The sequence below is a fragment of the Pteronotus mesoamericanus genome, unplaced genomic scaffold (genome assembly GCF_021234165.1).
Source record: "Pteronotus mesoamericanus isolate MK-2021 breed Mesoamerican mustached bat unplaced genomic scaffold, CSHL_Meso_final contig_182, whole genome shotgun sequence".
NCBI lineage: Eukaryota > Metazoa > Chordata > Mammalia > Chiroptera > Mormoopidae > Pteronotus > Pteronotus mesoamericanus.
In genome coordinates, this window is record NW_026555078.1 from 25,499,199 (window position 1) to 25,524,858 (window position 25,660).

The 25,660-nt window shown below is 40.6% G+C and overlaps 1 protein-coding gene across 1 annotated transcript in view; it reads right to left on the minus strand.

Moving 5' to 3' along the window:
• The window catches only part of SYNE2 (spectrin repeat containing nuclear envelope protein 2), a 277,882-nt gene that overhangs the window by 42,414 nt on the left and 209,808 nt on the right, over nt 1-25,660 (minus strand). The window contains exons 80-96 of the mRNA XM_054567455.1: nt 24,427-24,623; nt 23,194-23,326; nt 21,992-22,174; nt 21,430-21,576; nt 19,728-19,904; nt 18,225-18,380; nt 16,802-16,954; nt 13,291-13,461; nt 12,471-12,601; nt 11,226-11,430; nt 9,152-9,331; nt 8,324-8,452; nt 6,957-7,111; nt 6,701-6,845; nt 5,710-5,804; nt 4,225-4,456; nt 1,652-1,846 (exon numbers count right to left, since the gene is read on the minus strand). Of these exons, the coding sequence (XP_054423430.1) occupies nt 1,652-1,846; nt 4,225-4,456; nt 5,710-5,804; nt 6,701-6,845; nt 6,957-7,111; nt 8,324-8,452; nt 9,152-9,331; nt 11,226-11,430; nt 12,471-12,601; nt 13,291-13,461; nt 16,802-16,954; nt 18,225-18,380; nt 19,728-19,904; nt 21,430-21,576; nt 21,992-22,174; nt 23,194-23,326; nt 24,427-24,623 (2,784 nt within the window). The remainder of the gene's footprint in view (nt 1-1,651; nt 1,847-4,224; nt 4,457-5,709; nt 5,805-6,700; nt 6,846-6,956; nt 7,112-8,323; nt 8,453-9,151; nt 9,332-11,225; nt 11,431-12,470; nt 12,602-13,290; nt 13,462-16,801; nt 16,955-18,224; nt 18,381-19,727; nt 19,905-21,429; nt 21,577-21,991; nt 22,175-23,193; nt 23,327-24,426; nt 24,624-25,660) is intronic.

Genomic DNA, 25,660 nt, shown 5'->3' on the forward strand with positions numbered 1-25,660 from the left:
TTTCTTATTAAAACCTTCAGCATTTACAGTCTTGGGCATGCGCTACAGTGGTGCCATCAAACCAAAGCTCCCGACTACTTTCTTGTCTTTTCTCATCCACCCCTCCACTCTCTCTTTCTCTTTCTAGGGACGGTTTGGCTCCCTGGCCTTGGTGGCCCTTCCGCTGTCGGCAGTGCTGACAGCCACCTTCTGCTTAGAGCCCTTGCAGGTTTCTAAAGCATTTCCACCTCCACTGTCGTATTTTAAACGTAACGACTTTAGGAGACAGACAGGGCAAGTATATTATCATCACACTTAACATGTGAAAACTGAGGCTCAGAGAAAACTGACCGGCCAAGGATGTGAGGTTAGAAGCAGCTTAGTCAAGGGTGACCTAAGGCTGCAGGTCCCCCACCGGTACCCCCAGTGCTATTCTTTCGCACCATCTCTTTTTCTTTGAACCTTGTGCTACTGAGAAAAGAGTGGCCTGCATTTTCAAGTTCAAAGTGTTTATAATTGATTCGTTAGGGTTATGTTTCTATCCTGAGGTTACTAAAAGCAGACAAACATAAAATCAAACACTATTTTAATCCTCAGTACAAATGATCCCTAAACATATTTGGGCTGGCCCGATTCTATGGTGATACCTCATGTAAAAGGAGGCCACTGGTCCAGCAAGATCAAATCTCTGGAACGTAACCAAGAGAGCAAACAGAGAATAAAACTCTGAGTCCTCCTCTCCCCCGCCAAACCGTCACTTACCATCACACTTTATAGACATGGCCGGTGCTCAACGAGCTAGTCAACGAATCTCGCAGTCTGTATACCAAAGAAAATCTGGATACTTCATTCACAGACAGATGCTCATGTCCTAACTCAGGACATATTTATTCTTTACTCAGAAAAACATCTCTGACAAGCTTGGTTATATGGTTTTGAGACACACACACACACACACACTCTACTGTGTGTGAGGAGAGTGGGCTACAAGGAGTAGGTATGCTCAGAGAAACCAAAGGTAAAAACAGCCTCACACTAACTACACAGAGAGGAAAACCATAAAAACCACATAAGACATCAAAGGGCACAGGAGTGTGGGGTCTAGATTCACAGCAGCTCAGAGTCCTTGAGAAAAACTCAGTATTTTCACATAACAAAATAATAATGATTTTCCTAATAATAACTCAAAAGAACATTTTAGTTCATAAAGATATCATAAATTATCTCTGAAATTCACATATGGAAAACTGCATTTTCTGATGAAAACAGAAAGATGAAGTATTTTCACTGTGTGTATTTTCATATACTACACATGTATGTATATGTACATACATATAAACAGCTCGTATGACTACATCCAAGGACAGACTGCATGGGGAACATTAATTTCATTTACTGAACTTGCACTGAACACGAATAGGTTTCGTTTCATAAAAGTAAATATAAAATAGAAGCTCCAGTATTTATATACTTAATACTAGGCTTTTCAAATGCTATTAGAATTATTCTACATTAGGTAACTGATATGATTCATGGAGTTGTAGGACTCGAGGTCCTTTGGAGAACTCAAAATATCATCCCAATGTCATTCCTTTGTCACACAGCAAACAAATTCTACATATGTGCTGCACTTGAGTATCGCGAACGGGAAAGAAAACTTTGGTGAGTTTACCTCTACAATGCTCTGGAAGTGCTGAATCATCTCTCCGCCTCGGTGCCTTGTGTCCTTCCAGCTGTCCTGAAGTTGTCTGATCCTCTTCTCTATAGACTCTTTATTTTCCAGGTCAGTTGTGTTCAATAACTTTTCCCCAGCTTCCAAGGTGAGTGCACAGGTGGTTTGGCGTCTCTCAAAATGAATTTCTTTATTCTAAGAATAGAAAAAAGTGGCTTGCTTAAGCCATTTCAAACTTATCAAAAGACCCGCTCCTCCTCCAGTCTCCCCTGACTTGGTCTACAGCACACTATTCATCACAATGCTCAAGCCAGAAACCTAGAGTCATCTTTTTAATTCATTTTATTTTTTTCACTTTTATCGTATTTTTTCCCCACTACCATTTGTCCCCCGTACGCCCTCTTCCACCTTCACTCACCCTCCGATCCCCGACAGTCAGCACCCTGTTGCCCGTGCCCCTGAGTTCCTTTTATTTTTCACTTGATCCCTTCACCCCTGCACCATCTTGATTAGATTTTTATTTACGTGCCACATCCAAACCATTAGCAAACTTGTAAACACTACCTACAAACCATATCCTCTTTTGTCTTCACTGTGATCGTCTTTTTTTTTTTTTTTTTTTTTTGATTCAAGAGGTGTGTGAGAGAGAGAGAGAGAGAGAGAGAGAGAGAGAAACACTGATGGGAGAAAAACACCGACTGGTTGCTTCCTGCATACACCCTGACTGGGAATCAAGCTTGCAACCTTTCGATCTATGGGACGATGCTCCAGCTGCCTGGGCCACATTGGCCAGGGCTCACTCTTGTCTTACCCACCGCAACCACTCTCCAAGACTATTTAAGTAGCCTAACTGGGTTTGGAAGCCTGTATTTTCCACAAAAAGGCCACAGCAATATTCCCTGCCCCACATGTTCTTCCAGAATTGTCACTGGCCGTTAGGCAGCAGGGCCTCTGTCCCCTCCTCTTGACACCATGTGAGCATGTGATTAATAGAAAATGGTGGAAGTGACATATATAACTTCCAAGGCTAGGTCTAAAAGGCAGTTGAGCTTCTCCCTGGATGTCACTTGCTTGGGACATGTGCCTTTGAAGCCATGAGCTTCCATGTAAAAAGTCCGCTACCAGGAGTTTCCATGTGGACGGACCACAGGGAATGAGGCCCAAGAGCTGCGGCTGCTCCAGTTCCTAGCTGTCTGAGTCTTTCTAGCTTAGTGCTAGACATGAGAGTGAATGAATGCACCTTCAGATGAGTCCCCCCGAGCCATCGGCTGGCCGAGACTGCCCGAGACTCTAAGCAAGCATCTCCTGGCCGAGCCCCGTCAGGCCCCAGACCTGCGAGGGACGGTAATCACCGATGGCTGTTACGCAGCAATAGGTAGGATATATAGTGGGGCGCCTGCTTCTCCTTTGGCTCTGCCACAATCCATCCTCCTCAGAACAACCAAAGGGGCTTGAAAAAATACTAACAGAATCATGCTGCTCCCTCTTCCAACTGAAACTCTTCAACGGTCTCCTATTACACCGAGACTGTAATCCAGCTTTCACACCCTGCCTGCAAAACCTCCGCCCTGCCTGCTTCTCAAGTTCATTTCCTATCGCTGCAGCCTCACTGGCTGTCCTCCAGTCATACTAGCCCTCTTTCTGTTCTGCTGCTTTGATAAGCCTGTTTCCATTGTGGGGAATTGGAAAAGCCATACCGCCTGTCCGAAAGGCTCATTCCCCAGATCTTTGCCTGCCTGGCTCCTTCTCAGCATTCAGGTTCCAGCTTAAATGTCACATTCCAATCTAGAGTAGCCACCCAGCCCTTCCATCACTGGTCCTGTTTTAATTATGCACATATGCCTTATTGCAATCTGAGATTTTCTTATTTATTAATTTTCCTGATGTCCCCCACCAATCAGACAAACTAGCATTTTCTTGTTTATACATCCGTTTGTCTGACTACCCCCATGAGCGCGGGAACCTTCTTGTGCACGTCACACTTCCGGCACTTACACCAGTGACGGGCACAGAGCAGGTACTCAGTATTTGAGGACTGAATAAATGAATGAGGAAAGCACAGGATTTCAGAAGGGTGTGTTTCCTTTAGGGGTACCTTAAAGAGTGGTTCTATAGCTCAATGGAACACGCCCTGGGAATTGCCAATCAATTACTCTAGTCCTATGCTCCTCAAGCAACTTTTTGATTGGAAACTTTGTTGCCTAAGTCAGTCTGCCCTTCCCAAGTAAGCAAGAGTCCCACTGTAAACTACCACATTTGTGGCCAATTAATATATTACTTAATATCTTAAAAGCTTAGGTGGGGGGAGTTTGTCACCCCAAATTTCCCCCCTTGACCCACTCATGTTGACTCCATCCCTACTCCCCACAGCCAAAGAGAGTTTCACTACTTTGGGATTGATGGGTAAGAGTGGGTTTCTGACCCTGCAAGGCCAGGGATCCTCGCCAGCTGGTCCCCTATAGCAGAGAGCACACCTGCACTGTGACACAGGAAACGTAAAACCTAAAGTGAATGACTATCTTCCACATTATGATCACCCCGGGGTTCTCACACCGCTGCTGTGCTCACACTACCTGCAGCTCGTGGACCAGGCTTCTCGCTTGGTAGAGACTGTAGCAGTCCTGGCTCTCGACTGCAGACAGCAGGTGGCCGGTGGCAGTGAGGAAGCAGAGCAAATCCTCGGAGGTGGTGAAAAACTGCCACTGCCTCACCAGCTCAGTGACCGCGCTCTTCCTCTGCCGAAGGCGCTGGATGGCTCTCTGCCACTGGGCCTTCAGCTTCGTGAAATTCGAAACAAATTCCGGTCTTGGGAAAAACAGATGGTTAAGAGAATCCAGACATGAACATGTGGAAAAAAATAACTATCACCACATAACTATCATAGAAATTTGGATTTTCTATTGATATGCACGATTTACATGAAAAACAAACTTCTTACAATCTTAGCACCATTCAACTTAAACATGACGGGGAACTTGGAGCTGGGGCGGGGGCAGCATGTGGTTGGCAAAGAATTTTCAGCAGAAGATATATGCACATGGCCTGGGTACTTTGCCAGCATGCATGACAATCATTCCCTTAAACACATGGAAGCTGTTTTAACATCCACTATGCGGAATGCTGAATGGAAAAACTACACACTGGATCGGTGGGAGAGACATGAACAGGTGGGTCCCTGGCAATGTTATCTGTTATTTGAGTGCTATACTTTATGTAATTTCCCCAATAAAAACATGCTTTCTGCAACTACTCAATTAGCTCTTTTCCAGAGAAATGACACCTGCCCCATGAAAAATAAGGCCTTTTATTTATTATGAGGGAAGACATGCTTTGCTGTACTGATCAAATCAAAACCAGTTGATCATCCTGAAACTGGCTTGAATTTATTATTTCAGAGCGAGAAAGAAATGGGCTTTGTATTTCTTAGTGATGCGGAAAGATGCAGCGGTACATGGGTGGAGATGGGGAGGAAAAACCATCCCTACCAGGACACTTGGAGAAGTATCAACAGGCCAGGGCACCTCTGGGCTCTGTCTGCCATGTGTACCTGTTGTGCGAGCGGGTTCAGTTATTGTCACCAGAATGGACTCAGGGCCTCTGCTCAGCCTGACCCCCAACCTGGTGCACATGGCACAGGGAGAAATGCCTTCTTTCACAATGGTGACAAAGCTACTTGCTGGCAACAGCAGCACTTTCAGAATTATTTTTTAAACAGCAAAACATCATGAGGCTGAAGGTAGAGAAGAAAACATTCTACAGAAGACTCCTTTGGGGTAAAAAATTAGTTAACTGTACTTAGTGAGTGGGTCAGGTCTGCTACGTGACCATAGGCACCTCACCTATCGTAGAGGAGAGGGCCCCCATGGTTTTTATGGCCACATAGCAAGTTGCCATCCTAACACAGTAAAAAAACCGCTGACGCCATGATAGTCTACCAACTGACATGGCCACAGGGCATGGACATGGTCAAGGTTCACGTGGTGGAAGGCCTGCGCCGACGGCATTACCCCCGTCGCACACACATACACACACATGCGCGCACACCCCAGACAGCTTACCTCTTCTCTGCTTCTGTTGTGTCCAAGAGTTGTAAGGACTGGGTGACACAGCAATCAGCAATTATCTGGTTTACAGAAACTTCAGCTTCTAACATCTGCAAATAAATTAAAATATAAACTATCAGCTTGCAGAATTCATTTTATGAATCTGAACTCTATATTTCTTATTAAACTCTAAGCTCACAGACAACATCTGAGATGATTATTTTTCAAACTATATGAGCCTACCTGCAAAAAAAGCTCAACCGTCACTCAATATCATCTATAAATATAATCTTAGAAGGAAAAAGATCCAACAATAACTATGATTAGTGCCTGTTTATTCGGCATTCACTATTTGCTAGGCACCATGTAAGACATGCACTGTTTCACTTATTCCTCAACCACTGGACTTAAGTGCTATTATAAAACCATTTGAAGAGGAGGACACTAAGGTATAAAGTTTAGTAGTTTATTCAAGGTCACTCAGCTTTTTGGCTGGAAGGATTTCATATTCATTGGGTGACAATGTTACAATGCAGATTTAAATCAGTTACATTGAAAAGTTGTAGTGAAATAATCATGCCCATTTTGAAAGGCAGAATCTGCCTATAACCAAGAATATTTCGAAATATATATAAGCACAAGCATGGGGAAACTTCTGTGAACTTACTAATGAGGCAATTATAATTATACCAGGTTCTTCCATATTTTAGAGAATTAGTCAGTGAAAATGCAAAGATGAGTTGAAGTACTTTTAACAGTTCTTGGTAAAGTGGTATAATATTTGCATTCTGTGGAAGCAAAGTTGTGCTAGAAGATTCCACTTACTGCAGAAAATCTAGGTCTCTCAATAAACAGAGCAATAAAACAAAGGACTGAAAATCATGAAATGTGTAAGAATGTGACATGTGATCAACTGACAACAGAATTTGCATTTTATTTAAATCCATCTTTTCCTGCTGCCCGCCCCAGGTCGGGGGTAGAGGGTGGCAAAGGGCAGTCTGTCTACCTCATACGTTTTCTGCTGCTCCTGGAGAGCCGGGAGGCTGTCGGCAATGTCCACCTGCAGCGTCTCTTCTATCTTCTGCAAAAGTTGGACCCACTTTTCACAGCAATAAAGAAACTTTTCATTTAACGCGACTCCCTGAAGCTCACTATAATGGTTTAAAAACAAATAAACAGAGCCATGTAACAATGACATTACTGAGCTCCCACTATTAATTTCACCTTAACTGAAACGGAAGGTAGAGGTGGGCAGTTCTGACCTGCAGCGTTCCAGCGCGGTGGCCGTGGCCCGAATCCACTGCCGGTTCACATTCTGCAATGTCTTTACCGCTATGTCACTAAGTGGGAGCTTGAGGCTTACTTCATTCAGGTGTTCAAGATCAGGTGAGTGGGCTGTCAGTGCTAGCACAATATTCTATTAAAAAAAAACACACCAAATTCCAGATTTTTGGACAATAACATTTCTACATGATAAAAAGGTCGCTGCAGAGATCCTGTAGAAGAAAGACTGATGCTTACATACATAAATGGCTTGCCCACAGCCAAATCGCTAGTAAGTGTTAGAACTGGACCTGAACCCAGGTCTCTCAGGCCTGTGGCTTTTTTAGAACAACAAGCCGCATGCATGACCTAAGCAGCTCAGGAAATAGAAAATGATCTCAGATTTTGTCTTTCGGGAAGAAAAGTTTTTTGGTTTTTTTTTTTGTTTTTTTTTTTAAAGGACGCTTTCTAGACCTTCAAATCCCATTTGGTCTGCCAACAACTTGACCTTCAACAGATCACACAGTTGACCTACAAATCAAATGAAAATTTAATTCTTACAATAATTCTAGTAAAGAATGGTACTTAAACATCTGTATTTTGGTAGACTGTAAAACCATAGAAGAATGAAAACTCATCAAAACTTTATTTTTAAAACAATATTCCAGGGACAGCCTCTAGGTTAACAACATGTTAAGCAAATATCCTTTACAACATCCATGTTGTCACTACAGAATAGTCTAGGTCAAAGTCAGCAAACTTTTTCTGTCAATGACTAGATCATAAGTATTTTCGCCTTTTATGAGTCCTACGATCTCTGTTAAAACTATTCACTTCTGCCCCAGTAGCATGAAGATGCCAACAGACAATATGTAAATGGAAGGGATGAGTGTGTGCCATAGGTTCCTGATGCCTCATCTTGGTTATGAGGATTGGTACTTAGGAGTATGCAGGGTCCAGTATTCTTTAAATCTCCCATTCATTTATGTTAACTGCACTATGCTAATAAATGAAAAAATATACAATTAACTTAATAGGGTATTTTACTTTTGATCTCCAACTAACCAGAAAAATTTAATCAATCACCACATCCAATTCCTACATTATTCTAGTGGCCTGAAGCTAATTAGTAAAGACATCAAAAATTAAAAATCCCCTAAAATTACTGTAGTATATTACTAAAATAGAGTCCTATATTGTCACACTTTTCTGGAGCTTAGGGAAAATAAGCTAAGATTGAATGACATATAAATTACTGTGCTTAAGGGTTTTATGATACAAACAGATTCTATAAGTAACAGTAATTAGCTTATTTTTTATCCTATGATGAATCTAACCCCTTAGAAATGATAAATATTGGCAATACCAGGAATGAGTCGGGATTTTCTTCTTTTCCTCTTTGGCAGAGTTTATCCAAATTCTCTTCTTCGTGTATAATAAAACCTTTCAAAGATTCCAACTGGTCCCCAAAATCCTTAAACTGTGATAGAACAAACTAGAACAAGAGAAATTTTCATTAGAAAGAGCTTTCATGTGCACATAAAGTAGAATTAAGATGAAGCAGATGAAGGTTGAGGTTGTTTTCCATACCGCGGGCAGTGCATTACTATCCTGAATATTCAGAAGGCTCCTGACTTCCACTCTGTGCCTTTGGCAAAGCATTGAGCCTTCAGGTGTGAACAGGTCACCTGCCTAAGGGGGCTGAGCCGAGAAGGGCCAGTATGTACTCTGCTCCCTCAGTCCTGTCAGAGAAATATTTTTTTTCCTTCTGCTATTGAGATGTCATATCGGAGTACAATGGCCTTCTATGCAGCTTTTTGACAGTGCACGCACAAAAGGCCTTTCAAAGAGTGCATATGGAATACAACGGATGGCCTATGACTCAATTATCCCAGCTGGAGATCCAAATAACTGTTGAGATTGAACAGTGTATGAAATACATGACTTCTTAAACTAACATGTTCACTAACAAAGAAATGGTTGCTTAAGATCTGCCCATGGTCTATGTGATGGAGGAAACCTCTACTTGAAGAATCATGTGAAATGACAGGTATTTTGGGGGCAGCTTTTTTCTGCAGTTGCCCTAAGGAGCAGTCCCCAAAGCACAGATTACTATTACTTCTTAGGATAGAAGCAATTGAAGGTAATGGGCAAATGTCCAAAACTACAACTTGAGTGCAAAAATAAGACGAACCTCAAATTCATTTGCTTTCACAAGCAGCATCTTTTCCAAGTAGGAAGCCCTCTGGAGGGAGTGCTGGTGGCCAGAGAGAAGCAGGGGGGTGTCAGACTCTGCAGGTTGTGGCAGTCGGTCCAGGAGAGTGGAACTCTGGAGAAAGGCTTCTTTTGTCTTCTGCACATCATGCTGCAGCTCCTGGAGAAGAAATGGTGACCACAAACCATGGCCTCCTCCTTTCACAAGAATCCCCACCCCTCTGGCTCCATCTACATCTAGGAGAATTTCTGCCCTGAAATTGTGGGCCTGGCTTTTTGTTATTGTTTGTCCTAAAGAGCTGAGAAAGCTAAGCTTTCTTTACACGACGCACAGTGCTGGTGCTGCTCTGAAATCTGCCACATCAGACACTAAACTGACCACAGACTGATAGAGTTCGGGCTTCTAGTTTTTAGAAAATGGAGATCACCTGGGGGAGCCTGTGCTTTCCATTTCTAATCATTGAACACTTCAGAAATCTGCTTTACTGCCATTTTAAGGCTCAATGCAGCCCCATCCTCTGAGACTTTGTGAGATAAATGGATTGATTTGCAGAGACTGTGAAACCTAATTAGCCAAGTCAAATTTAAGGTGACTCTGGAAATATTGTGTGAATTTGTCTTTTGGTTTTCTTTTTCAACTAATAGACCAGAAATACAAATCACATCTGTTGGATTCTTGTCTTTCACATTAAATTGGTAAATACTTCTTCATTTGCCCTATTGTAGCAGAATATACAAAAGCTAGCTGGTCACGCAGTTTAAAACTTGAAAGTAGTCACTTTCTGGGCCTTCATTAAAAATAAACAGGATAAAAATACAGAGGACATCATACAAGGGGAAGACCTCCCCCCAAAACCCAGAATTTATTTTAAAAAATCGTGTATTTATTCTGACAAGTTTAAACTTCAGTCACCTTCCAAGTATTCTCTATTTGATGTAATATACCTATCGACATTTTTTTCCCCACTGCTCTAAATTCAGTTTCTGAATTTATTGATTTTGATGCCTTTTAGTGCTTCTGCCGGTTTTTGTTTCACCTCTTCCATATGGCAAAACATTTCCCTTTGGGGACTTTTTAAATCTGGGAAATGACAAAAAGTAGCTTGGGGTGAGATCAGGTGAATAGGGAGGGTGGGGCTTGGGGTCACGCTGTTTTGGTCAAAAACCGCTGAACACTCAGCACAATATGGGCAGGGGCACTTGTAAATCACCCATCATGAAATGGGCAAATGCATTGAAAGAGTCCTCAAGAAAAAGTTCACTGAAGCTGAATCAGCCTCTCACAACGCCAGCTGGCACACTGCTACAGATGGGTTCCCAGAATACCCATCTAGTGGGGGAAGCCTGGACTAAAAGGGGTTCACCAGCCAGAAGATAATTCTGGTTTTTCTTGGGCCCTCCCTCATATAGCTCTTAAATATAGTCTAAATATCACTATAACCACAGAAAAGCCATATTAACATGGAGAGGAATCCATGATTATCTTTTTTTCATGGTATTTCTAACGCAAGAGATTCAACATCTATTATTTATAGACAACCATAGTTGAGATACTTTTGCATTGTTTTTTTTTAAGATTTATTTTTTTAAAGAGAAGGGGAGGGAGGGAGAAAAAGGGAGCGAAACATAGATCAGTTGCCATGGATGCGTTGCCTCTCGCACACTCCCAATTAGGGAGCTGGCCCACAATCCAGACATGTGCCCTGACTGGGAATCGAACTGGCAACCTTTTGGTTCACAGGCTGGCACTCAGCCCACACCAGCCAGGGTGAGATACTTTTGCTTGTATTTGAGACTTTGTATGAGGCTTTTTCTTTACAGATTTACATGCTAGAGTGAAAGGGGAGACGTGGAACAAGGTCAGGTGTCAGGTGCCCTGACCCAGCTACCTGCTACTTGGACCTGAGCCTCGACACATCCAACCCCACACATCCCAGTCTTGCCTTTGTCTTACACAGCCTGCTTCGCACCTATCCTGACCCATTCCTCTGCCTTGTGCTCTGTCTACTCCGTAGGTCTTAGTCGTTGTTTTCCCCAAGGGGCTTCGCACCCACCTTTATGTCCCGCAGGGCTGAGGTCAGGACCTCCTCCAGGTTGTTTCCAGACATGTTGATGTTTGCAAGCTGGCGGTACTTGGCCTCCTGCTGTTCCAGCCTTGCCACAGCTTCAGTGTGAGCGCCAGCATAGGCCTTCCAGAGCTGCAGCAGACTCTGGGCCTTCTGCAACTGGTCTGCAATGTCTTGGTTTACCTGGGTCCACCTGCCAGGGTGACATGAACAGGTCTCTGTTCCCAACCTCTTCCTTGCAGCAAAAGCTCAATGCATTCTACCATTAAGTTAAGAGCAGATGGACTGTTAAAACAACACTGTTGATGCCCTCTTTTTTTTTTTATTATTAATTGCACCGTACATAAACAGAATCAACTCATAAATAGAAGTTCAAATACAAATATTTAACTGGCTATAGTTCCAACAAAAATTACAAAATTTGTGATTGGCAAGAAATATCTACTGTAGCATGAATGCTTCTCAGGCAAATGTGGAGAAAGTACTGAACCGTATGCCCGATGAAACTTCTCCACATGGGAGGGGCTCCTATTTTTTAGAGGGGAGTCTTTAAATAGGCCTACTTAAATTGTGTGTATGTCAAACTTATTCTCCAATTAGAAAAGCCACACGCATTCCTAACATAAAAGTGGAAATAAAGGAAACAGTTTTCATTCCATATGCAGACTGCAGTATCTTCCCTTTCTTCCACATCACTAGGTCAGCTTTAGGCCAGCTTTCACATCCCATTCAGTACAATAAACTCTCTGCTATTAACCAGGACCTCACTTCTTAAGGACATTTCTATCACACGTGCTTCATCAAAAATCCCTTCCGAGCCCACTAATCACTTCTCCCAAGGTATTCTAACATCCCCTTTCCTCCATCTTATGTTTCCAGTGGAACAGACTGCCCACCTGGGCCACCCCTTAGTCTATTTCTGCCTGGGATGTTGATGTTCCTGAGGATTCCACTGGGCATTTACTCCAAAAGTAGCAGCCTTCTGAAAACAGCTACTCTGGGGCTATAATTATGGTATTTCCAGATTGATTATACCAAATGCTTGGACAGGGCAGGTAACAGCCTTCACAACATCAAATCATGCATTGAATTAGATACATCAATACAGTACAGGCCAGAATAGTATGAACAGTCATCTCAGATGATTAAGAAGATTAAGAAAGCCCATGACACTTCCTTTAACATGTCATTAAGATATGTGATCTATTATTCGAATTGTATCTTAATGCATACCTTGTGTGAGTATGTTGGCATTTCTCTTCAATTATTTCAGCAACTGAGGGGCAGTAATCTTTGAGTTTTCCAATAACCTCCCGGAGTTTCTGCCAATTCCCTTCACTGCTCTCAGCTTCGTCTTGAAGAGACTAAGAGAACAGAGCTGGAAGGTTAGTTTCAGAATGGCCAGGCTAATTCCAAAGGATGCAGCAGCTTTTTGACACTTGCTGTATACCACAAAAACAGCACTGAAACCTTGATAAGACTGGAATAAATTATTAGAAATGTGAAGAAGAAAACACCTGTGAAGGCATTCTTTCATTTGAGACAAAAACTTTAAAAGGTGTACTTAAAAGAAAAATCCAAAACCTTTAAATCATGAAACAATATGGACATTCAACGTAAAGAAAAATTCAATGTAAACTTTTACAAAGTTTCACTCACTTGGTCCATGTGACTCATTTTGGAATTTCAAGTTATACCTTTTTTAAACAAGATTTTATTTATTTATTTGTAGAGAGGGGGGAAGGGAGGGAGAGAAAGAGTAGAGACATCAATATGTGGTTGCCTCTCATGTGCCCTCAACTGGGTACCCAGTCTGCAACCCAGGCATGTGCCCTGACTAGGAATTGAATCAGCAATCCTTTGGTTTGCAGGCCGGTGCTCAATGCACTGAGCCACACTAGCCAGGGCTCAAGTTATACTTTTGAGGCTGCTGTTTAAAATACTGTTTTGTGCATCTCTTTCGAGAGCACAAATGCAAATGTATCCCCAGTGAGCCTGCTTTCACTGGAGATTATCTGCCAACAATGCGCTGTGCAAGATCTGGTTAATTTACCTGAAGGTTCTGCACCTGGCATCTCAGGGCCTCCAGTGACAAAACCACAGGCTTGCTGTGCTCCATGCAGTACCCGAATCGAATTGTCATCATGTTCACATCATCATAGAGTTTATCATAAATCTTCCATTCCTGTAAAACAGACTGCATGGAGGCCTTGAGCTCATTGACCTGCACGAAGAGTGGAAGCATATTTAGGAAACCATTAGAAGAGGCTCTCTCATTATTTTTTCTCCCCAAGGAGAGACTCTACCTACCATTTAGGCATTTCCATCTGGAGGAGCTCCAGTAATAAACTGAAGGTGGGAAGGGTAGATCAATGAACAAAACCTGTCAGAGATGGCTAAGTTTCAGAACTGGTGAATGGAAAAGAGCCCTGAGACCCGAAGGTTCAGCACAGAGAGTTCAGCCTGGGGAGGGGCAGCCCCAGGAAAGAACGCGGGGCGAGGCATCAGAATCTGCGAGTGTACGTGGCTTCCATGTAAAACATTGGTGTAATTTCTGATGCTCTTGGGGGTAACTCCTTAGATTATTGTAGTTTCACAGAGAAGAAATGACACATGTGGTGTGAGGGAGAGGATAAGAAAACCATTAAACAAAACTCATTACACTAGAAACTAGAAGCAACATTTTCAAAATGCTACAAGTGGAATTAGCCAGTAGGACAGAGTTCACTGAATGTTGCATAGGCATCGTTACAAAGGTAGAAATTAAGAGGAGGCATCATCATCCCCATTTTGTAGACTGGAAAACTGAGGCTTAGAGAGGTTAAGTACCTGCCTCTGACACTACGACATAGATAATGGTGCTGCCAAGATCCTTATTTAAGAAGAGAATGCAAAGTCCTTGCTCTTAAACTCTAGGCAACACTGACTCTGGAGAGCCTGCAGATGGATGATCTAGGTCTCGTGTCCTCTGTATTTCTTTAAAGTAATAGCTTTACTGAGACATAATTCACACGCCAATCTCCATAATTAGTTCTACAATATTTTCAGTTCCCCAGCTCCTCATTCTTCTCCCTTCCTCTCCCTCCGACACTAATCTACTTTCGGTCTCTATAGCTTTGCCTATTCTGGATATTTCATGTAAATGGAATCATACACCATGTGGTCTTTTCTGACTGGGTTCTGTCACTTAGCATAATGTATTCAAGGCCATCAGTGTTGTATCATGTATCAGTACTGCACTCTTTTTCATGGCTGAATAATATTCCATTGCATGAATATATCACATTTGATATCCTTTTACCAGCTGATGGACATTTTGGCTATTATGAATCACAATGCTATGAATATTTGTGTCCACAGTTTGGTGCAGATATATATTTTTATTTCTCTTGGGTAGATACCTATAAGTGGAAATGCTCAGTCATATGGTAACTCTATGCTTAACCATCTGAGGAATAGCCAGACTGTTTTCCAGAGCAGCTGCACAATTTTACATTCACCATGAATGCATGGTGGTTTCAATTCCTCCATATCCTTATTAACACTTGTTATAATCTTGCTTTTCATTGTAGCTATCTTAGTATGAAGTGATATTTCACTGTGATTTTGATTTGAACTTCCTTGATGGTCAATGACATTGAGCATCTTTTCATGTGCTTATTGGCCATTTGTGTATCTTCTTTAGAGAAATGTTTATTTAGATCATTTGCTCAGTTTTTATTTCATTTGGTTATTTGTCTTTTCATTATTGAGTTGTATCTAGAATATATAAGGAGTTATTATGAGTTGTCTAGCAGACATACAATTTGCAAATATTTTCTCTCATTCTGTGGTTTGTCTTTTAACATTTTTGATGGTGTCTTTTGAAACATGAATGTTTAGTTTTTGAGAAGTCCAATTTATCTGGGTTTTTTGTTGTTGTTGCCTGTGCTTTTGATGTCCTAGGAAACCATTTCCTCATCCAAAGTTATGAAGACCTACACCTGTTTTCCTCTAAGTTTTTTTTTTTTAAGTCCTCACCTGAGGACACACTCATTGATTTCAGAGAGAGAGAAAGGGGTAAACAGAGGGAGAGAAACATCGATGTGAGAGAGAAATATTGATCAGCTGCCTCTCATACATGCCCCAAGTGGGGACTGAACCTGCAACCCAAGCATGTGACCTGACTGGGAACCAAACCCATGATCTTTTGGTTTATGGGATGGCGCTCCAATCAACAGAGCCACACAGGCCAGGCCTGAGCCTTCTAAGTTTTATAGTTTAGCTCTTACGTTTATATCTTTGATCTATTTTGAGTTAATTTGCATATGATATAAATGTAGGGATTTCATGTCATTGTTTTGGATGTAGATATGCAGCTGTCCTAGTACCATTTTTTAAAAAATATTTTCCCCCCACTAAAACTGTCTTGCATCCTTGTCAGAATCAATAGAACATGAACATGAGGGTTTATCTCTGGACTCTCAATTCTATTCCATTTATCTCTATTTCTATCCTTATGCCAGTGTTATCTGCATGTTTTTTACATGTATTATCTCATTTAATCTCCCCCCTTTATTATATTGTAATTTATTGTGTTGTAATTATATGTTCAAATGTTTCCTACAGTAGCATGTGATCTCTTCAAGGGCAGAATCCACTTTTTTTTTTTTTTTTAATCTCTGAACCCTCAAGCAGTGAGCCTAGTGCCTCACAAAAGATATGTTCAACAAATGACTTACACACAAGGTATGTTAAGCTCAAACCTCATTTTCCCATCTGAATTCTGGGGGAGGAGTGAGGCTGAGGGTCACCTGTGGATTTCATTCATACAAGTTATTCCTAACTCCCTCTTGGGACAAATGGTTAAAAGCAGGCTTTAGTAGACAACAAATAATCCACAATAAGGCCTCTCTGGGAAACCTGGGCAGGTGTATCTATCATTGGTTAGTATTTACACTTCTCTCCCTCCGTTTGTGGAGAAACGTTAAGGTTGCAATGTCTAGAGATGCCTGTTATTTCTGTTTTGGTGCTTTCCTCCTAGAAGGGGTTGAAGTACACTTTGACCCCATGTCTTCCACTCTTCCTCAGTTCTTTCTCCTTACCTCGTGCCACGCTTCTCCCCACCTCTGCGATTCTCCCTATGCTCATGGTGTGTCTAGTTTAATCAGAGCCACATGAGTGCAGGATCCACCTCTCCCTGAGGCATCTTCCTGTCTCTAGGGAATTGGAGCTGCTTCTTCATAGCTGCTCCTGTAGCTCTGGCCAGGAAACAATGCCAGATGCTCTGTTTGGTTTGGGAGATGAAGACATTTTTGTTTTGTACATTAGACAACACAAAGATAACTAAGTGGATTTGCAGACTGCTAATGATATTGGAATTGAATTGGTGGCTTTGCGTCTAATTATCTAGTGCAAAAAAGGGAGGATGATTTGAAATGCTTTTCTCACCTCCATCCCAATCATTTTCTCAGCAGATTTTCAGCTTTGGCATGGAGCAAGTCTCCACGATTAAACAATAAAGAATAGGTAAAAGATGGATAGATATGTGAAGAGAAATAGCACACTTCAAATGAATCTAGTACCTGGTTGATAACACTGCTCCTCTTTTGAAATAAACCCTCAATCCTGGAAGCTGTGTCTTCTAACAATGGCATTGTCCCACGCTCCGAAATCAGGCAACTTTCTCTCAACTCACTCAGTGCTTTGGATTTAACTGCAAGTTGATTTTCTATATCCTAGAAGGGCAAAAGAAAATAGTTTCCGTATGTACATTATCATCAAACAATCAGGTGTTCGAGATAGGAGTTTGCCCTTTCCAAGTAAAAACAACATTAGAATATGCAAAAAAACATTACACCAAAGACATTGTAATCACAACATACTCTTCATTCAGTTTTTACAATGAATTATGATAATATAAATTTACAGGATTACAATATGAATTTTTACAGTAATTTCAATTATTACAAGGATCTAAATTGTAGAAGAGTCTAGGCAACAAGTCCTTACCATCATGATATAGTGGAAAGAGTCTAGCAGACCTAGTCCCCAGCCAGGTCTCCCCTGTCCTGGCTGTTCGACCAGGCATTTAAGTCATCAAACCCTCAAGTGAGCATTTTCTCAACTGGAAAACAGTGATGAAACCCCAAGTTGTGCATAGCTTGGAACTCAAGTGAAACGGGGTAGCCTGTTGGGGGCTGGGAAGTGCTGAGCTTCTAGGCTGATGGTCAGGAGTGGGTATGTTGAGTCTGAGGTGGCTGCAAAAATTCCAAAGTGGAAGTGGCTATTGGGTAGTTAGAAGCAGGATACGACCATCTGAAAAGCTCTTATAGGAGTATTGCTGCTCACACATCATGCCTAGTATTATTCTGTAACCTTTGAAGTGGAATGGGGGTCTGACGTGTAGTGCCACACTTGTGTGTAATGTAGTAGGCGCCGAAGTAGCAGACGCTGTGCTGCCTGCAGCAGCAGCGCAGCGCATAAGAATTAATCTGCATTTGGGTGCGGGAACTTCGAAGAATAAGCAATGTGGTAAATGACAACTGAACAAAAGGGGCATGGCCAACATCCTGAAGCCCAAATGTGATTTAAACAGTGGTTTCAGAGGACAAGCTGTCCTTTCAGAACATGTTACACAGGAGGGGAAGGATAGTAATTTTCCTCTGAAGAAACGGAATGAAATACTCAAAATCAGCGAAACTTTGGAGTAATTTTGAGACTATCTGGTACATTTTTTAAAAGATATAACAACTGAAACTATCTACATCAAAATTCCCTTTGAACATCTCTTCCTCAGGAATAATATTCAAACCTCTTAAGAACATCAGTAACTGAAAATACTTTGTTCTGTTTACCATTAAAAAAATGGATAATTATCTGCTTAACATAAAAAAAAAATAAGTATATGAGGGTTTGGAGGAGAGTCCAGAGAAGTGACCACGGCGTGCCTTAGTCGTGGACCAAAGGGCCCAACCACTGCGCTGGGCAGGTGCGGTGACCGCTCACCTGACAATCCAGAAGCACCTTCTGCACTGAGATCACACTTTCAGGTTTTTGTAAAGTTTTCAGTCTCTCCTCTTGCGCTTCCATCCAGTTGTTCAAAATCTGTATTTTGTTTTCATTCTCAGTGATACTTTCCAAAAGTTGTTCTAAGTGTTGTATCTACAAGTTATAAATAAGACAGTTCCTTATTTTAAACCATATGCTTTAAACTGTAAATATGATATGATGATTTAAGTAGGATAATATTTTTTCTTCTCAGATTTCCAGTTTGCATAAGATTTCCCAGTAACTTTTGGAATAAAAATAATTCCAAAATCAGGAAAGAGAATTAAAACTCCCCTTTAAAAAAAAACCTAACACTTGAAATGAAACCTAGCCTGCTAAGAAAGCTGGCTATTTTGGAGTTCCATGATATCTGAACAAAATAAAATCATGTTGCTGACATGCACTATTATATGTTATACATACATATAAATATTATATATTTACACATGCATACATATAAAGTTTTGTGTTTGTTTTCCAATAATTCACAGGCACTTGCTTGTCATGACGTGCCTTTATTAATTTAAAAGGCTGCCCGATATTTCATCAAAAAGACACAGTATAATTCCTCTGTAGTTGGGAAATTAAGGCATTCTACTTCCACCTGTACAAATAACTGTGAATTTAATACTTTGTGTGCATATCGTCTCCTTTTTGAAGGACTATTTACGTAAGTTAAATGTGTAGGAGGTGGACTGCCAGGTTAAAAGACAAATTATTATTATTGTTCTTGAAATTTTTCCAAAAGGGCATTTAAGCCATTATCTGCAATGTATGAATGTGATAACTTTGGGCTTTTATCTTTATCTTATTAAATTTTTCTAATTTAATAAGTGTGTAATGCTGCAGTAATATATATTTTGAATATCTGATAATTGAAGTTGTAATATGTCCATGTTTATTTGCCAATTAGTTTTCTCTTTTGTGAATTGTTTGTTCATGTTCTTTGTTTATTCACATACTTGAATCTTAATAAAGAAATCAACAGAATGTCCCTATCAATTATATACAAAGATTAAATATTTTTCTAGGAATAAGTTCTCTTAATCTTTTCAGAGCCATGGAATAAAAATCTCCCAAAAGGCCACATACATTTCTCTTCCTTTTTAAAATCTTTCCCAAGGTGAAATACTTTGCAGATGCTGAATATCTACTTAAACAGACAATGTCAAAATCTCTGACTATTCAGTAGCCTCACATACTACTCGACAGCTTCTTAAATAGAATTTCTCCTCTTCATGTGCCCAACTCAATTTCCCACTAAGAAATCTTGAAAGAAACATAAGCACTGTTTTCATGCTCTCTTTATGGAGAATCTAAAACACATGGTTATGAAGGGCTACAATTGAGAGGATTATTAGGCTTCACTACAAATTAACCATATGAATGTCTTTTAAAAGTTCTCAAAAAGGGGTATTTTGCAAAGGCCAAATTCGCCTCTGATTGTGACACTGAGCCTACCTTTCTGTTTAGCGCCCCGTGGACCCGGTGCCACTGGCGGTTCATCTCGCCCAGGTGCTCTGCAAACTCCGTTCTTTCATAGCGCTTACTTTGTACATCACAGGTGCTTAACTGCAGTAATGACTGGTTAACAAAGTCGACTACCCACTGTTTATAGTCCATTTCCATTCTAAACTCCTAAAACAAAATAAACAAAAGTAAACAACCAATGCCTAAAATGAAGTATTAATAGGTTAGATGAACTGGAGATCCCTACTGGTGCACCTGTTAGGAGTTACTGTCTACCACCTCCAACCCCCCAGCTGCCTGCTTTACTTGAGTGGAGAGTCGTTTTGGAAATTCCACATTCCTGGGAACAGACTGACTTGCTGCTTTGAAACAGACTGAAAAGTCACAGGCAGCACCAAGAATGGTGGCCACATCATCTGAACCAAAATCAGGACCCAGGGGTTGATGAGAGGTTCCCATGAGGAACTTTACCAGTTTAGGCAGCTTCTCTGTTTCTCTGGGTATGGACTAGGCCACCCAGCTTGGATGACTTTAAGTGATACAGCAATCCTAAGCCCATCTTGGGCCAATCACATTTCTGTTGAGTCTGAACTTGTTGGGTTTATTCTCAGAAGTTCTAGCACCTCCTTTGGAGACATCCAAAGGGGAAAACCATGTGGTATGTGCTAGGTTACTACAGCCTGCGAGAACACATACACGAGGACCCTAAAAATTCCACTACTCATTGAAGTTAGCATGTGTAGAATATAAAAATAAAAACCTTGCTAACATCATACTTTGTGATTAAGCCATTCATCTTCTGCCTACAAGCTCGATCCACAGCCTGTGGAGTCTCTGAAAGCAAAGACCAGGGTCTTCATTCATCTGCGTTGCTATGGGCAAACACAATGCCTAGTACACAATAAATGTTTGTGCGTGGCTTGTTCAATATTACTTAAATCTACTTGAAATCAAATATCACAGAGGGAGCCACGTTCACATCTATTTGTAGGATATCAAGTATATCAACTTGTCCCTACGCATTCTCTTAGTCAAAGGACATTTACTTAACACCTGTTGGCTGCCAGGTATGGGGCTCGGTGTGTTATTTCAGGGAGGTGAAGGATAGCCTCTGCTCTCAAAAAGCTAAGTCAAGGAGGGGAGACAGGCAACCAAGCAAATATTTATACCATGTGGTAGAAACTACTGATAGCACCACGGAGACACCTAATCCCGGAGAGTAAACTAATCTGGCTGGGAGAGTCAGGGTTAGATTTCCAAGTGAAAAGATGCTTGAGCCAATTCTTGAAGGATGACCAAGAGGATTTCTACAGCTAAACACAGGGCCTGGGGATTCCTGGCGAAGGTGCACAGGTAAAAGAGCATGTGGAAGGAGAGCACTGGAAGCAGTCCAGGGACCACACATCATTCGGTTCAGGCAGAGACCAGGGTCTGCACGGGAGAATGGAAAGATGAGGCCGGAGAGGTGACAAGGGGCCAGAGCCAGTTAACGGCTCAGACACCGTCCTGTGGTGCAAGAGCTATGGTGGGGATTTAAACCAAATAAGAACAAGTATATTACTCTCTCTCCTGCCGCACCCAGAATTAGTTTTTCTAAGTTATATTCTACATGTCTCTTTGCTCAGTATTTCTCCTCCAATTGTCTTGCCTTGTTATTTAATGAAAGGGCCTCTGGCTCTTTTTGTATAATTACCTTGTACTTCTGAAGAAGATTTTTAACTTGAGATGCGGAACTCAGTGAATGCTCAGAGTCTTCACCTGCAGTTTGATGTTCCACATTGTTCATCCAGCTAATCATCTCTGTGATTGCTTTACGAGATGGCAATTTCTCCATCTGAAGCTGCAAGGACAAAATGATTTCCATTTAATTACCTGCAGTTAACAAAATGAATCAGGGCATCACTAAAGATGATAATCTGGTTTGATAAAAGGTCTTGCTACATGATTATGCAGGTTACTCACAAAAACAAACCCAGAATTCAAGCTTAGAATGAATGACCCCAAAACAATGACAATGACCTTCACATAAACTAACACAGTGGTGCAGATAACTGGGAAATAAAGTAATTAAGCCTGATTTCTCTCTCAGGAAAGATCCCATTGGAGAAGAGTCCAGTAATTAAGACCTATATTCAGTGGTGCCAGAGAAAAATAGGTAGTGTCAATGAAAATTATTGAGTCAAAGAAATAATTTTAAAATATTTCTGAGCTAACAAGTGAATGCTAATTTAAATGCTGGGTCTTTAAATACTTACCTGGTGAAGTTTTTCTTGAATATCTGGAAGTTGAGTTATGACCATTGTCCATTTTTGTTCAAACTGTGCTAAAGAAGCTCTCAGGGCAGCCGTATCAGCCTCTTTTAGGTGAAGAAGTTGGTTCCCAGCACTTACCACTGCAGTCTTCAAGGAGGACTTTTCATCAAGTTCCTTTGAAAACTCCTGAAGGACACAGTTTTAAAGTTTACAGACTTTAAACATTTAAATATGGAATAGAGTAGCTAAGAGTCAGAAGAACTCTTTGGGGTTAGAGCCCAAAACAAAATAACTGAATTCCATCAAGTAGTAAATATTTGTATGCGGGTGTTTATGTGCATGTGTGTCTACAGGCACACACACATGCATATACACACTTTCTCTACTAAGGGTCAGGCACTGCTCTAGGCAATAGAGGGATGGAGGGGAACAAAAAAGGCGAGATTCCTGCCCCTTGAGTGGCTTATAATCAAGTGATCAATATTTAAAAAAAGAGACAAATCATCATTTCAACTTTAAAAAAGTATGGGACACAACACAAAGTTCATATTAAATGAACTAAATGCAAGAGAAGTTTTAACTAAAATATTTTAAATCTTTCCTGTATACTTAGTTTTTATAAAGTATATTTTAAAATATCTACATTTTAATACCAAAATGAGCAATCAGAGGTACAAAGAAAATGGAAAAAGACTGAAAGGTTTCTAAAGTGTAACTTATATTGCAAAAGTAATACTTTAAGAAATATCTCAAAACAACATTTTAGAAGAAATATTTTGAAGAAACATTCTAGAATAAATAACATTTTAGAAAAAATAACATTTTAGAAGAAATAACAGTTTTACATAATTTAAAACCATGTATTTATTAACTTTAACATTTATGACTTAATAATCCTGTGAGGTTTTTGTGGGGGCAGGAGAGTTATTTTCCGCATTTGTAAAACATGCCCCATGTCAGAGCAAGTTTTAGGCTTATGTATACTTCACAGGGTCAACTAAAAATGTACTTCATCGTTATTATAAATGCATAACTAAGTGATACAATATAAGGAAATAGTTTTAAGTCTAGAGAATGCAGCTGCTATTAGCCCAAGTCTTATTCCTTACCCACAAATGGTTATGGAGACTATCACCTCAATCCTGAATATCTCCCCCTGATATTTATTGCTGATAACTGTCTGTGCACATTCTACTAAAACTTACAAAGAAACTGTCTATGTTGTTTCTGATTGTATCCAAGTCCTGAGAAACATTGAGGGACTGTTCTTTCCAGTAGTTCAGAGTTTGCTGAGAAGATTCCAACCACTTGGTTAACTGGTCCGAATCTCTGTTATAACTAACAAGAGCAAAGCAAGAGAAATAAAATTAGAAACGTGCATCACCAGCATACTTTCTTCTTATTTTAGTTTTCCTGTGTTCATCAGCCTTATTATTCATAAAATTATTATGATTATGAGGATCATACCCTGTTTTATCCCATGCCCCAAGTCTGATGCTTCTGGCATTTTTATTACTCTTTCTCCATCATGACTAATCAAGAAGAAAGAAGCATTTTAAAGGCTAAACATTCTTTCTAAAATTTCTCATTACAGCTACATGAAAGCAAACCAGTAAGGACAGGGATTATTTTTATTCATTAAATGTCCTCTATAGATTTGTGTATAGTAAAAAATATAATGAGCATTTGCGTAAGTTATGTAACAGAAAAATGCAGCTGGCTAGATGCCAACATATTTATGCAATGTGGCAAAAATACCCAAGTAAAATGCTACCCCTCTTGTAACTTTTAAACTTCTTTAGGTTAAGACAGCCCCCTAAGAGGCAGGGATGAGAATGAAGTTTAAATGTTCTATGTTCTTGACTTTCCTCAAGGGGTTCAAGTTATGTCAACTAAACAAAAAAAGTCTCTGAAGAACTCCAAAGACATTTTCAAACAATTCTGTTAGGGGAGGTGAGGGAGGTAGAGGAGGAGACGGAGGGATAAGTGGTGATGGGCAGAGACTTGACTCGGGGTGGTGAACACACAGTACGGTACACAGATGATGTGTTGTGGAATTGGGCACCTGAAACCTGTACAATTTGGTTAACCACTGTCACCCAATAAATTCAATGAAAAGGAAAAAACACTATCCTCTTAGCTAAAATATTTAATTTCTTATAAATTTTAAAACTTTTGGGAGAGGAAAGAGCAACATTACAGTATATAGGAATTTTATATTCCTAGCTTCCATAAAACTGATTACATATTCTGAGTCTAACAAACCAGTATCAGCGACTCTAAACCCCATGCGGCCCAGAAGAGGGACCCCACGGCCTCACTGTCGAAGTGAAACTGTACGATAGGGACCCCATGTAATATCCGGGGGACGGCAGGATCCCTGTGAGGTCTTTTTCCTCAGCAAAATTCGATGCCACTCGATCTCTAGGAGAACATACCTGAGCAGATACTTGAGAAGCGTTTGTAGTCTGTGTAGTTCATGGTCGATTTTTTTGTTTAGGGACAACCACTGTTCCTCTAGCTTTGCAATCTGGCCTTCTAATTCAGGACAGCTCACGGATGCCACCAGCTGTTTGCCTTCATTCAGAGTCTGGTAAAGCCGGGCATGCTTCTCATCAATGTTCCTTTTTATTTGCTAATAAAAGTTAATCACAGAATGAATTATTTTGAAATGAAACCAACCAATGTACTCACAAATATTTCATAAAAAACCTACAGTTTTTTACTCTGGACTCTATAGTAGAGTCCACTAAAGAAACATTACCACTTTCCTAACCCTCCAGACTCTTGCAGTCTGGCTGGACAAACAGGATTTATGGTTTATTGATCATCTTTCATGATGTGAGTTTCCAACTAATGCATTTCTACTGCACAGATTCAGTTGTATTAAGACATGCCAACAGAAAACAAAAATTCTCAGCTTTATATTTAATAGGTAATTCCTTCACCTAAAAACAAAACAAAACAAAACAAAAATACTGGCAGTCTGGCAGCTTGCAGACAGGTTGTGTGTGTGAACTGAATATAACTTTGAATATCAGAAAATTTTACATAGAACCCAGAATTTCCCGTGAGCCTATGGGAAAGTTGGAATTTCTAGCCACCTGTGTCTGCCTTCGAATGGTGCGAAGATGGGCTGAAACAGAGCAGCAACAGCCTCCTGTCAAACAGCCTGCTAGCTCTGGCTCCCCTGCACCGCAGCAGCAGCCCCTCTCCGACGGGGCACCACTCAGTGCCCCTTATTTCTGTCCTCCTGCCTGGTCCCTTTAAGCATTTTATATTGCAACCTAGGTATGAGAGGGCTCAAGAAGAAAATATTTCTGTATTATCCTTTACACCCAAATAGTAGGAAAAATTTCATTTCCAGAGTCTTCTAAATGTAACGATTCAGTAGAGAGAAAGGAGGAGGACTTCAAGAGAATAAAGCAGACAGCACATCATTAATAAAATCTCATGGACGGAAAAATAAAATTCTTCAAAACTGAAAATACAATGACCCCCTGAAGAGAACTCTGTTTTAAGGCAATTATCTTCCATGGTTGGGTACAACTAATGACAGTTATCCTGGCAGCTGTTTAAATTTAATCTTTAATATGGCAGTGTAGGCAGACATGGCTTGCCTCTTCCACAACCACATCAAAATTATAACTAAAATATAGAACAACCATCACT